The sequence below is a fragment of the Atractosteus spatula genome, chromosome 17, assembly GCF_055471065.1.
Source record: "Atractosteus spatula isolate fAtrSpa1 chromosome 17, fAtrSpa1.hap1, whole genome shotgun sequence".
In the NCBI taxonomy this organism is placed as follows: domain Eukaryota; kingdom Metazoa; phylum Chordata; class Actinopteri; order Semionotiformes; family Lepisosteidae; genus Atractosteus; species Atractosteus spatula.
The window spans coordinates 9,986,410-10,001,558 of record NC_142722.1 but is presented as its reverse complement, the minus strand read 5'-3'; the positions used below and the strand labels follow the sequence as shown (position 1 = coordinate 10,001,558).

The 15,149-nt window shown below is 38.7% G+C and overlaps 1 protein-coding gene across 1 annotated transcript in view; it reads left to right on the top strand.

Moving 5' to 3' along the window:
• The window catches only part of wscd2 (WSC domain sialate O sulfotransferase 2), a 77,610-nt gene that overhangs the window by 51,103 nt on the left and 11,358 nt on the right, over nucleotides 1-15,149 (top strand). The window contains exons 5-8 of the mRNA XM_088935988.1: nucleotides 3,940-4,061; nucleotides 5,277-5,451; nucleotides 8,326-8,490; nucleotides 10,178-10,378. Coding sequence (XP_088792114.1) covers nucleotides 3,940-4,061; nucleotides 5,277-5,451; nucleotides 8,326-8,490; nucleotides 10,178-10,378 — 663 coding nt within the window. The remainder of the gene's footprint in view (nucleotides 1-3,939; nucleotides 4,062-5,276; nucleotides 5,452-8,325; nucleotides 8,491-10,177; nucleotides 10,379-15,149) is intronic.

Here is a 15,149-nt window from a genome sequence, read left to right as displayed (position 1 = left end):
GTGTTGAGGTGAACAATGCAACCTTTGTAAGGTGCATTAACTTGTGACGCAAATTAGCCATAAATTATTGAGCTGCTGTTTACAATGGCTGGTTCAGATACAAAACCCTAATGGGAGTTCAACTGAAACCCAAGGCACTAGCTAGCTGGAAAACTGAAAGTGAGAAAAAGAAAATGAAAATAAAAGCTAAGAAAGCAAGGTTAGTCATTCTCAATTTGCGACTTCGATTATAGATCTGCTTCCATATTAGAACTCAAGAAGGGACATTTTGCCCTTTTTGCCTGCAAGTGCCTTATCACAAAAGAATGCATTTTTAAAATGAAATTGCATGTCTAAACACAAATGTCTTTTCAGTGTAAAATGGAGCTTCTGTCTGTAAAGCTTCAAAACTGACAACACGCTGTGATGGAGGCTGAAGATGTTACACTCTTGCTCCTGAATCATGAGGTTACAGTTGCACATTGTGCCCACAAGGCTGAGCTCAGGCCCTCTCCATCTGTCTCAGCTGTTGGAGACTACATTTGTGAGCAGAGCAGCCCACAGGATGCATTATACTGCATAATGACCCATTTATGCATGTTTGAAATGGGTTTTTATATTAAAAGTACACAGACGTGTACAGTATAAGCATCACTTTACCTACCTGTAGCTGTGGACTATGTTTTCTAAGTTGGATTGTCACACCCAAAGTGAATATGGTGGGTGCAAGCAATATGCCCTTGTCTGAAAACCAGGTCAGCTGAGGGAGATATCACACTTTTGTTTTTTGGATTATAGAAACACTAATTACAAACTTTTTAAGTTGTGGTACCATTAATAGGTTGTTTGTTTCGTGGTTTTGCCATTTTGTTGTCTGCAACAAGTTCTTTGAAATGTAACCCCCAACACAGCATCACTGCAGATTTATTTAGCAGAAAATCCAACCAAAAAGACCATTATTGAAACCAAGGCTCTGTTTTTGTTTTTGTATGTTTAAACCGAACAGGGAAATTAAGACAATTAATTTAGCGCTGAAATAATGAGCTCATTTAGTTTCATGGATTGATATTCTGCTTTTGGCTTCTTCTCATTTGGCTTCCAGAGGTCGTTTTTTTCTGTCTAAATGAAATTAGTGACAAAACAAACACAGTCCCTAGTCTTTGCAGAAAAGTGTGCCAATCAATATTTATGGTGCTTTTGACCCATATTTAGAGGGAAATTAATTGCTGGTGTGATTGACTGCTGTGAATCTCAGTCAGCACCAATGACTTTAAGGGTTTCAGACATGCAGCTCTACTAATTGCGTTCCCCATTGTCCTTGGTGCCACAACTGTGCAGCCAGCCCATTAACAGCTAATGATGTCTGTGCTTAGGGTCCAATCCCTCATTGTCTCCTGTGAGATAAATTAGATACGATAAACTCCAGGGTCTAGGCTGTGCTCTGATTAAGGAATCTCTTTCTGCTGTCTCCTATCTCCTCCTGAGTTCTAGAGAAGGAGGAATTTTATTTTGTTCTCACAAAATAGTTGACATGCTAGCAATTTTGTTGAGGTTGATAGCCTGGTTTCTTTCAAGAAATAGCTAGATGAGATCCTTGGATCAATTAACTACTAACTACCAAACAGGATAGATGGACCAAATAGTCATCTCTTGTTTGGAACCTTTCTTATGTTCTTATGATACATGTCCAGAATTAGATCCTAATGAAAGTGTGCCGTAAAGTAGCAGGCCTTGAAATTTAGAGGATAAACTCTAGCTAAAAACATATTTTTACACGTGATGTGAATGACAGTGAGAAATATTGGTATTCCTCATACTGTACATCTTAATCTGTCTGCATATCCCAGGGTGTTTGTTACTGGTGACTGGAGACTTGCAGTTAATTCCACTAGATTCTTGTAGGATCATTGCTAATTCCTTGTGACATTCCACTAGAGAGTGGCAAATTTGTGTCTTTCGATTCAGTCTTTTATGCCTACCAGGACTGTCATTACTTAATTGTTAAAGGATCGACTGGATTCACGTAGGAATTTGATGAATTAAGTGTTTCAAAGTAACAAGGAAGCACTTAGATTGCTGAACTTTGCCCAAGAACTATAATTACAAACCTGTCTTCCAGCACAATTAATAATTTTTAGAAAGAGTTTTGAGTCATGAATTTACTGCCAAAATGTAATGATGTGCACTTTAAAAACCTGCAATTAAACAGAATTCAGGACCTTTCACATGACTTTACAAATTACAAGGTGCACACCTACATCAGACCCTTTGTATTATATTTTTTTTCCCATATGGTATAGGGCTATGCAATATGAGTATAACATAGCAATGTTAGAGAGATATCACCTGGACTTTGCAGGACTTCCTGGTATCATCTGCACATTTCTAAAAACTATTGTTTCCTGGATAAATCACAGCTGGCATCTGCTTTTAGTAGGCATTGACCACATGTCAAGCCTTTAAACACCTCTGAAACTGACTGGTAACTCTCAAAAAAACTTTAAACTTAAAAAGACTTTGGCAATAGGGCACCAACTGAGAAGCAAGATTCACTTCCTTACCTTTCATTTCAGTGCATGTACAGTACTTATTTCAGCAGCAGCAGCCTGATAACTGATTTTGTGAAATGTGTTTTTTGAAATTCCAATGCATAGACCTTCTTCATGAATTTATAAAGCTGGCTAAACGCTTTTATAGGTGGCGTACCCAATATGCAAGGTCTGGATCAAGCAAGCAGCTTATAATAAAAGGAATTAATATGCAGTTTTATCTCGTGGTAGCCGACACTTGATTTGTAATCATGTTCATTGATTGGTATAATTAACTTCTGATATATTTAGAATAGATATTTGTAGTTCAAGCAATGTTAGCAGACACAGGTCAAAACACACAAGCTGATGATCAGCATGTAAATTACTGAAAATGTGACTGTTCCCAGACTCTAGAGCAGTACTCAAAACACCTCAAAGACTGCAAAGCAAAAGCACATAAATTTTATCTAGCAACTGGCGCGCTATGGTCAGGTATCGTCTCATTTAGTGTTACTGGTCATTTAAAAAAAAAATGTTCAGGGGTTGACCAGTGGCAATTCTCTAAGTGCATGTCTGGTCAATGGTCATTACACCAGGAAGAGAAAAGGGATAGACATGTCTAGCCTTTGCTTTTGCCTGACATTTGTGACCTATTAAAAGCTGGTTACATCCTAGGGGAAGAGTAACATTTGCTGACTCACTCAGCTTATAGGCACTGCTTTTCAGTCCTGGCTGTTATTTTTCAGAAAAGTACAAATGCACTTTTCTGACCGAATCACATAAATGGTTTGTGTGTGTGTGTGAGCTAGACATGCGATAGAATGAATAGACTTAAAAGCACATTCACTCAGGGGAAGGGAACCATGGTGGCCAGATTACAAAGTGAGAAACCCAGGGAGGCACAAGAAGAGCGTGCTGTGACAAAGAATTTCATTGTCAAGAGAGCACGCTATCAATGTGAAGGGTTGTGGGGTGAGCACTACCAAAGGAGGTTTTTTTCCAAGTTCCGTCTGATACTGTATAAATAGACCATCTAATGGCTGTTTCTGTCACTTCCAAAGGCATCACCGCCAGCCCACTCATGATGACTAATTCCATCCACTTTTCAACCGTGCCATCTGTACTTAGATTCTAATTAGCATTAGGATGAGTGTGCAATTAGATGAGTATTCTCTTCATTCATATCTTCCTTTTGTAGGGCTGGCTCTTCCCTATTCCTAGTACATCTCCTGCATGAAAGTTCTAAGAGGCTGCCACAGAATTTTGGCTCATGGCACAAAGATGCCTTTGAAATTCTTATTTATTAACAAAGCTTGGCTCCGTGTGTCTTGTAGATCCAATACGTCTGCTCAACTTCATTGCAATGAGCAATGAACACTGTTCAAGAACTCCACTTTTTTTTTTCCTGTGTTGTATGTTTGTTCTTCAGATGGAAGTGCAATCTTTAAGGGGTGTTTCAGGAAACCAGAAAACGTCTCCTTCGCCTTACCAGTCCATGCAGTCATACTGAACATGTCAGTGGATAAATGTGTGGACTTCTGTACCGAAAAGGTGAGAAATGCTTTCAGCCTGTTTTTCTTTTCAATTGATATTTAGAATCACCAGTTTTTCTCAGCTTTTAAAACCCTAACCAGAAACACTCTTTTTGCCCCATTCAGACCTTTGAGAACTGCAGAAACACACTCACTCTTGTTAAAGCTGACAGGTGGGTTGGTAGTAAAGTAGAGTGAATGTGCAGACATGGTGACAACAGTGGGCAAAATCTACACTTCACGTATTCAGGAAAAACATGCTCAAGACTCAAAAATGCAGTATATGCTGTTTACAGTATGTTTTAGTCTAGTTGTTAAAATAGCAGCTTCTATGTCAATACTGCCCTTGGACTCTATTGATCTTTTTCTTAGACTATACATTTGAGATGCAGTGCACAGAAGCTTTTGAAATGCTGGATATCAGTTTAACAAATCAACCTTTGGGGGTTTAATTCTCATTGAATAGAAGATGTTTGTGCTGATTTTTTTTCAAGAAATATCATTAGCTGCAAATGTCCTTGGCAGTCTTCAGAGATCCACATTTCACTTCAGACCTCTGACTCTCTCAGAATCTGGTTTTGTGCTACATTTTGAAGGAGATACTCAATATATTTGACACCATTTCTTTTCAAATGATGAATAACTTGTATTTTGTTATTTTTCCGTTATTAAGAAGAAATATATCTCAGTTAAACATGTGTTTCTTGAAAACCTGGTAAATAGTACAATCTAGTACATTGTGTCATACCCTTACTGCAGTATTGCCTTTTTGTTCTCTTTCCCTGTATCTTTCTATTGCAAAAGGCCTCTCTCTTATCTGGACATCCAGACCTCAGAACCTGTACTCCTGTTGGTTTTCTAGGTATATTTCAATTATGAGCTGCTTAATATGAGCAAAAACTGATTAATTTAACTGTGTAATTTAAATAATTAATCCAGTGGAGTAATTAAGATCTGAGGTGAAATGAAAGCTTGAATCCACCTCAACCTCCAAGAAATTGGAGCCGTCATCCTTAATTAACATGTGTGAGCGTTTGTGGAACGGCTAGTAATTACTGTGGGCAAATTCAGGGTGAAGCAGGATGAAGAGCATCAAAGCTTTGGGAGCACTTGTGCAAGAGATGATCTGTAAGTGGGTGCAGGTTGGAGGAGCTCTCGTCGAGGGCCGGCCCTTGAGGAGACAGCTCCCCGCGTGCTGAAGCACCTCTCCTCCCCCCTCCCCTCTCGTCCTCAGGAGTACTCGCTGGCGGTGCTGGCGGGCCAGAGCTGCCGCTGCGGCTTCCCCACGCCTCTCTTCTCGCTCCACGAGCGCGAGGACGAGGAGCTCTGCCTGCGCCGCTGCGCGGGGGAGGAGTTCGAGGGCTGTGGCACCGAGGACTATTTCGTGGTGTATCAGACGCAGGCCCAAGGTAAGCCGTCCGAGAGCTCATTCGCGCTCCACAAGACGTAGGATTGTTATACTCGGTGCTTCACACCCCCTCCTGATGTCCAACTTGGCAGTCATCACCATTCTCCATTCTCCAATCCGGTGTATTATCTAAGCATACATCTGCGTCTCTTCATCATTATCGATCCTGCTTCCTCTGCCCCTTCAGACAGATCAGTCTTCTGTGACTGCTTCCAGCCAAGCACTGTAACACGTCTAATTTTTCTATTCAAAGTCACTTTTTAGTGCAAATGTATTTTTACATAACAAAACCTTGACAGAAGCCAAAATCACGGCGGCTTCTGATGTACGCCTTCCGTCTGCACGTTGACATGCCCTGGAGAGGTTTTAACATTTGTCGTGCTTCCTCCAAAACTTGTTCTTGTAAGACTTGTAAGACCAATCCTACACATGCCTCTTCACTGTAACCTCAAACACTTAATTTAGACGCTTAGGACCTCGTTCGCAAAAAAGTGTATAAGCCAAAGATTAGGGGCACATAATGATATTCTGTATTCCATGTTGAATATGCTAAAGACATTCTAATATATTCAAACAAAGATCGAGACGACACGCACACAGTATTCATAAAAAAAACTTTCGAGCTACAGTATGAGGTCCACCTGAATTTCATGCACATTTGCAGAGATGAAGAGGAGAGGTAATGTCCTGCGAATCTTCGTACAAATAGCTGCTGTGCAGCATGAGTGGCTTTTTTAACACTGTGGCACTCCTTTCAGATCTTATTAAATGAAACAGGAAGAGGAAATAATGGTGAAACCCAGAATATTAGTTTAAATTAAGATTTTAGACTATTTTACAAAAAAAATGCTTTTTTTGAATCTTGACCTAGCACACACCATCATGGTGGTGCTGGCTGTGTACCTACAGCACTGAATGCTATCAGGAAGAGCAATGTCTTTTCTGTGTTTTCCATTAAAGCAGTGAAGCCATGTTCTAGGATCAGAGTATAAAAGTGGAAAGCTTGGTGATACATTAGAGAGTCACAATTTAGTACATGTTTTCTAGAGAGTCATAATTTAGTAGATTTTATAATCATCTCTAAGTCTGTAATTTATCGACATGGAATGATTTCACTTTGCCAGAAAATCACCAGCACTCTGCAGCTGCCCAAGAGCTGGCCAAATCTAATTTTATTAAATTACCCAAACAAGTAAAATAATTTATTGAACCCAAGTCTTTTTGTCCATTGACAATTAGAAGTGAGCTATAAACCTTGATGTATTGTGGCTGTCCAGGATGGAGGATAAGAAGAGCAATCTAATTTCCTAAAGGACGTTAGTTTGCTCTCTTTATAAACAGTATAATGCTGCAGTAGTGGTGCTGGAATAAATAGATATTCCAATTTGAGTAATCTAAAAAAGAATAAATATAATTCTCCGGGATAGATCATTTCTAAAGGTTTAAACCTACTGTACTTACCAGGTGTTTTTTTTATGTTCTGGTATGCTGCTGCTTTCTCCATTTTGGTCAAAGGCCTGTCTTGAATAGTACCTTCTGTTTCTAACTGGGATGAAGGAAGCCAATCATTAAAGTGTCAACATTGCTCTGCAGTCTCTTTGTATTTACATAAGCAATCAAAAGCTCTTGTAACTAGGAAGCAGTGGGTCCTTCAGACAGCCTGTGAAAAGCAATCTTTACTAGAGCCTCTAAGTGAATTGACTCAGTCCTTTCACTTCCTAAAATGCAATTCAGAAGCAGATCACAAGGGGCCACCACATGTTCAAGTTGCCATTAATCAGACTTACTCATTAACTTCCCTACGTTTTTCTCCCTTTTTAGCATTACATGGAGTGCTTACAGAGCCAGATTTGAATCTGTCCTTGCTAGAGTGGATTAACCTGTGCAAGTGTTGCAGCTTGTCGCTAGACCTACCTTTCTAAAAGATTTATAGCTGTTTTCTGCTCTGTTAATGGCTGGATTTACTGCAGTAAGGTTCTTTAAATTCTTCTTTTTAACATGAAACTGTACAAAAAGCTTCGGTTCAATTAAATAAATATCCTCTCCCACACAATAAAATGGCATTTTGATATTGTATTTTTTTGGAAATGGGGTGGCTTCTGTGCAGAGCACATGTGGAGTACTGAATACACATTACACGTTCCCAGTAAGAATTCTTTAAAAAGCTATATGATCACTTTAAAAACATTGTGATTTGAAAAAAAACCCGCAATATTAAGCATCAAGAGAAACTCATCACTCCATCTCTGCATGTATGTTTTTGGAAAGGCAGCGGAGTGATTAGTACAGCTGCCTTGAGTGCTGAGGCCCTGGACTATCTGCTATCTGCATGGGGCTTGTATGTTCTCCTCAAGTTTGTATGGGTTTCCTCCAACAGTCCAAAGACATACTGGTAGATTAATTGGCTTCTGGGAAAATTGACCCTAGTGTGAGTGAATGAGTGTGAGTGCACTTCACATTTTTGGTCATATTTCTATTCCTACAGTTTCTTGCAACCTTCCAATGCTCATGTGTTCTTAACATGATAAATCGGAAAACTTCACCTCTTACCCGATATTAACAAAAACAGCTGTTTAACAATGCTTTTTTCATTCTCTGGGTTTTCGAGATGCAACTACAGTCGTTTTATTAAAAAGATGAAAGCTCTTGTCGTACTTGTCATTTGTTGATGACTACAAAGATGTCAGTGTAAGTGACAGGTTATCGCTCATTATTATTTAAATTCGGAGAGCCCCTGGTGAGATTGGAAATCAGCCGCTTTAATTGAGGGGTTGAAAACCGAAGTCTAGGGGTCTTTGCTCATGAATAAAAATGAGCTTGCAGACACTGGGTCCTGCTTGATTTACTTTCTCTAACATTCCCCTCTCCTGTCTAGATAACCGGTGCATGGACAGACGCTTCCTGCCCACCCGATCCAAGCAGCTCATCGCTCTGGCTAGTTTCCCTGGAGCAGGCAACACCTGGGCCAGACACCTGATAGAGCTGGCCACTGGTTTCTACACTGGGAGCTACTACTTTGATGGGTCCCTCTACAACAAAGGTGAGAAGGTCTTTCTCACACAGTTCAGAGACGAGCTAAATCCCAGATCAACTCTACACAACTTCCTCACTCCTCACTAGGGACGGTTCTGGCAGAAGAGTTTAACTGACCCTAACCCTAACCTTTTGTTAACAACAGGACCTATAAGCGTCACAGCCTTGCAGAGATTCACTGATGACTTCGGGTGGAGTGGACTAAGCTGTTAAAGGCTGTAAACATTTTGAGACATTAAGTCTTTTTCAATATGTATGGTTGATTCTTGTTTACATTCTATTAACCTTCCTAAACTTTACGTTAGAGAGGTATTGTTGTGATTCACAGGTTATTAAGTGCCACACATTAAAGCTTATATTAACAGAGTCTCAAAAATATGCAAATCGTTCATGTATAATGTAGCTGCTGTTTATGTGGCACAAAACTGTTCAGCACTTCATCAGAAAAGGTGGTAAAATGCATTACCAAGTTAATGAACTAGAGTCTCAATGTTATGTTTCCAGTTAAATGACAGGCTGGAAACACAGCTTATGAATGTGGGAAAGAACAAGGTAGGGTATGTGGAACATTCTGAGGTCATTGTGGTTTTTTGCCACTGAGCTAAGATTATTTAGAAACAAGAAAACTTCAGTACTGCTGTTATATTTGGTATGATCACACAGCAAAATGTTACTATCATCTTGAAGTTGTTTATTTATAGGTAAATACGTTCAATTTTATTTTTTTACTCTCCATTTTCAAAGAGACCTGTGAAAATTTGGGTTTCTGTTTTCTTGCCAGGAATGTACAATGTAATGCATAATGGGCATCTCTCCTGATTGGTACAATTGTACCTCATGTCTTGCAGATAAAGAAAGAGTGATGTAAACTAAAGTAAAATGCAACATGTGAAACTCTTGTATGCTGAAACTTCCGCATTCTACATATACTGTACAGTATAGAACTAGTTGCAAGATGTGAGAATTCATGTTTTGGAACTGTCTCACTTTTTAGTCACTACAGTTTAAAAAACTCAATTCATTATCTTCAGTTTCTGACTCTTGGGTCTTTGATGTACAGTACAGTAATGATGTTATTGACAAATAAAATATAGGAATTCATATTCATATGCAGTTTTTTATATCAGAATTTGGTCATATTTCTGTGACAGTGAGACTTACATCAACATATTTTTGCTAGCTATACAGTATCAATCAGGATAAGCATCTGTTCATGATTAAGTCATTAAGATTGCACAAAAACAGATGAATCCATGAATTCACCCTGACTTAGAGTGCTTTTCATATTATTTCTGTGGGATGCATTACCTCATATTCTTTTGCATTAAAAATACACACTTATTGTATTTCCAAATACACACATTTTTCTGTGATTGTTATCCAAAGTGAACCTCAGTGATTAATTTAATGAAGACTGTTTTCCGGCCTGCTGTTTGAAGTCAGATAATAATAATGGATGGCAGCAAAACTCTTTAAATTCTTTAATCAATGTGGCTTAAAACAAAATAACTTCCATCCAGAGTAAATATGTAAATAATATATAGTCAGAGCTGTAGGAATGTAGTGAAGGAACACCAGGTGTCCACAACCATCAGCCTTTACAATCCTGGCAAATTAAAGAATTCAAGTGAACTGCCCGTTTGCTCTTACACTTGTCAGCTCCTTCAGATGCATTGTTCCTTTTTGAAAACTAGGTTTTAAGGGGGAACGAGATCACTGGAGGAGTGGAAGGACGATCTGCATTAAAACCCATGAGAGTGGCCAGAAGGAAATCGAAGCCTTTGACTCCAGCATCCTGATGATACGCAACCCTTACAAAGCGCTGATGGCGGAGTTCAACCGGAAATATGGCGGCCATATTGGATTTGCCTCCCAGGCCCACTGGAAAGGGAAAGGTACGAGCAAGTCAAGATCTCTCTTTTCCAGCTCTCTCGGAGTTGGGAACAAACATCGGGAAACCTCAGAGGTGTTGTTCGCTTAAGAACGTACTGGTAGCACACCTTGCAGTTTTTTCTTTTAAGAATGAATCTCAGCTGGACAGTACTGCTCCAATTGCTTCAGATGGATGTGACAATATACAGTAGATCAGACTTTACTGATCCTAAAGGGAAATTGAGGTGTTACAGCAGCCCAGCCCAAGACAAGCAAAAACAGACATTAGAATAGACAAAATATCAAAATAAGTACAGCAATACAAAATAAATATATAGAGTTAGGTGTGCAAAATATGCTCATAGTCACTGTAAAACAATAAAATATGTGCAAAACGCACATATTTTATTAGGTACAATATATACAGATTGAGTGCCTGCTTTGTGAAATGGCAGTCTATAGAAACCCCTGCCCTCCCTACACATAGCTGTTGATGCTTCTGATAGGGAGCTGTGAAGCTTCCTAATCCTGGTGATCCCAAAGTTATCTGGTTTTCAGTCCAACTACTGTATATAACAGAACCCTTAATTTAATGAATGGGAGCTACAGTACATGCGCCATGAACTTTAATCAACAGTGAGACACCAACAAGGGGACACAAATAGAAATGGAGGCAAAGTACCTTTAAACAGAGAACAGGAGGTGCTAGATAATGCAAAGAATTATGGGAGTATGGAACAAGCTACTACACTACCAATGCTGTTGATCACTATTCTTATTTTCAAAATAGGGTTTGGGGATATCTTCAATTAGCTACCAAAAACCAAATGAGTTAGATGAGATTAGGGGTCTCCGACCCTACTCCTGGAAAACCCCAAAGCCCCAGTCTCTTTAGTCTTATAGGTCACCCGTTTTTAAAGATTGGTGACTCCTGTGTGTTATTGATGAATCAAGCAATAATCTGTTCAGAGAGCAGAAGAGAAGTCTGGTTCTTGAGGGCTGAAGGGTACTTAGATTTTAGTCCAGTGTTACTTAATTGAACAAATCACCTCTTTATATGACTGTAATAGAATTGTTAAAGATTTGTAGAAATTGAAGATTTAATGATGACCAATAAAACCTGCAGGATTAGGCCTTTTCAGGACCAAGGTTGGAGACCCCTGAGCTAGATGGACCCCTCCCATCAGGGAAATTTATTATGCCCTTGTGTTCTTAATTAGATCAAATTGAGACTTTTTTCATTCTTTTCCACTTCACTAGAGAAAATGAAGCTCTCAAGTTATGGTTTTTGTAGGCTGACAGTCCAAGGACTGAAAACAACTAATTTGATCTACTTGGTAAGTTAATTAAATCAGGGCTTTAACTCAATACTGATACATTTCACCTAGACAAAAAAAATCAGCAAAAAAAACAAAAATCAGCAGACAGTGGGGTCACAGGAACCTGGATTAAGAAGGATGTGAAAGGGCGATTGCTGGTCTTTGCCCGTTTTCCATTTATAACTTGTGAAACACACTAGGGGTTGGCTTGCCATATAGTAAACCAATCTTTTACTTAGATGAGCTCAGGAAATGGACAAAAACAACCATAAGGTACAAAAAAAATAACATTCAGTGCAGAAAAATACAAACCAAAAAAAAAAGCCTAGCTCTTTTATGAGCTGCTACCTTGACTTCTTCAGAAAGTCCCTCTCTGCCAATATTGCCATGCAGCTGGCTGCTTACTCTTCTCAAAAGGCTAGTTTCTCTCAAAAATTTCTTTGTCCCTCACTCAGTCACTTCCTACTCCCAGTTCTCTACTGATTTTGTTTTTTGGCACTGCAAAGACTCTGCCCTTTGTCCTCCTAACATCAGTTACCCAACAGGCCAAAAAAAACAAACACTGACTTGCTGCATTTTAAATGGTCACCTGACCAATTGTCTTTCAGTAACTGGTCAGATGACCATGGAGCTTTCTGGGGAATGGACCGCAGACAAGGGCTGCCATCTGGTCTGAGTCTGCTGTGCCATCATATTAGTGATGTGATTACACATACTTGGTGTAATTATTTAATTAGCTGCATAATTGTAATAGGTCTAACCAGGCTCTGGGATGATCGATAGGGTACTGCATCTTTAATAAAGTGAATGTGTTATGTATTAAACAGCTAAGAATAAAAAAAGAATTTAGATTTAGAAAACAATTAGGTTAATTGTTTAATTGACTACTGAGGTTGGAACAAAAAAGAGAAGACACTTGGCCTTTGTGCCACAGCATCCTTACTTCTTACTTGGTCTGCATGATTATGTAAGGGTTCTTATTGATACATGGATGTAAATTCAATAGCACTTTATTCAATACCACACATGTACTTTATCTATATATAAAAGTGAAATTTAATTTGATCATTCTGACTGGACCTTTTCCAGTAAAAGCAGATTAAAGCTACTATAATGATATAAGGGCGTTTGTTATTTATTGAGCCTGTGATAAGTTGGTGACTGTGAAAGTAGAATAATTACAGTAAGTTGCCCACAGCTTCTGTGATGTTTTTCTTTGGTTTGTTTCATGCTCAACCATACCTGTCTGCGCTTGGTATGCCACTGAGCTTTTATAATAGCTAATTATTTATTTACTTGCTTGTTTTGTTTTTACAAACGTGGGGATATTTGGTCAAGTCATGTTTTCAAAGCCAGTGCAGAGGAATCCTTCACAACTGGTTTTTGCCGCTTGTATCATGTACTGAGAGGCAATGAAACACAACAGATGAGATTCAGAACCACCTTGAAATGCAATTTTTGTTGCATTTCTAATGTCTCTCAGGATATGTGTACATCACATTGTAATTACTGTGCTGTCGGATTTAACCTCACCAGTTACATAATATTGTACTAGAACCTGGTGGTCAGATAAGCTGTTTTTTGGTCGGATATTTTTCATGCTAGAGCTGCTTTTACCAGCATACTGTGCACTAGCTTGGCTTTTCTCTGCAAGAGGTAATGTTGAAGTTTGTGGTTGAAAGTACCAATCAGCTATAAAACACATGGGTTTGGTCTAGCTGTGTAAAAACACTATCACAAAAGGAAGCTGAGGTTTTTTAATACAGAGTTTACTAAGCATGCATGATTTTGAAAGATAGAGACTGCAAGAGTTCACATAAAACTTTGCTTCATTTGCTTTAAAATATCAAGAGTCAGATAGCTTATATTCTGCACCAAAAAGCAGCCAGAAAACATTTAGCTGATTTGTGATGAACACATTATTCAGTTTTTGTATTTTTGTACAAGTTGAACAACAAAATATTCAAGAAAGCGCTTTGTATGGGACAGTTTGATTGCCCAGTGATGAAATAATCAAGTTTCAGATACTGTACTGTTAATCGGAACTTTTGTGTTGAATGGTGTTCTCACTGAGCCTGGTATCAGGTTTAGCTACGGTAAAAGGCAGGAATACCTAATAAATTATGGTTTAATTTCTAAAAAATACCTGTACATTTAATACAAAATGCTAGAGCTCTGATTAGTGTCATCAATTTCTTCCAAACTTTTGATTTTAGGGCAAATTAGACAAAATTTCCCTTCAGGACAATGCACTGTATAGGGCCATACAGTATATGTCAGGAAAATGTTCAGATAACATTGATATAACACCATTCCTAAATATCATTACTGTCCTAAAGCACAGCAATACCATCAAAAACAATCTATGTTTTGTGGATTCCTAACCCTAACCCTAGCTGAGGATTTGAGTTAGGGTTAGGGTTCAAACGTTCTTGAGAGGATCCACAGTCTTCCACTCATTTAAGCACAAAATATACTTCACTGCATGAAAACATAAACCTAAAGTGACCAAGCATCCAAGCCAAACTGAAGAGAACATATCAAAAATGGCAGAATTTTGTTTATGGACAAGTATACTGTTAATCGGAACTTTTGTGTTGAATGGTGTTCTCACTGAGCCTGGTATCAGGTTTAGCTATGGTAAAAGGCAGGAATACCTAATAAATTATGGTTTCATTTCTAAACAATACCTGTACATTTGATACAAAATGCTAGAGCTCTGATTAGTGTCATCAATTTCTTCCAAACTTTTGATTTTAGGGCAAATTAGACAAAATTCCCCTTCAGGACAATGCACTGTATAGGGCCATACAGTATAAGTCATGAAAAAAATGTTCAGATAATATTGATATACAGTATAGTTTGAAGTGGACTGCTGCAACAAACCGTTGCAAACTGCATCTGCTGTCATAGAAACAACATCAGTGCATTTCTGAGGACTTAAAATGCCAATCACAACATCAGTAATTTGGCTTGTTCTGTGCTGTCCATATGTAATGATTACACAGCAGGACATATACTGTAGGTTATAGTCACACACCTCTGACTTATCCTAACCATCTTACGCAGCTACAACAAATAGTACACAGTATTGTGATATCATCTTTGAAGTGCAGGTGCCTCTTGGTTTTACGTTAATGTTAATAATGTGGTCAATGTGATCTGTGCAAGATACTGACTTTCTGATCTCTGCTTGTGTCTCCTGTGTGATTGTTTGAGACCAAGACATGGAAACAAAACACATGGATGACTGAGGCATACACACTGTTTTAGACATGCTTCTTCCATCTTTGATTTCAATGAATTTACAGTACAGGGCTGTCTTATACAGTACGTCATATCTTTTTACCCTTCATTCTGATTCATTCTGAAGATCCCCTTCGCAGTGCTAGTTTAGAACGATCAATTAAAATGTTTTCTTGATTCACTATGCTCGCGTGCTTGTGAATATACAGTCTACTGCTCTCCCAACGCA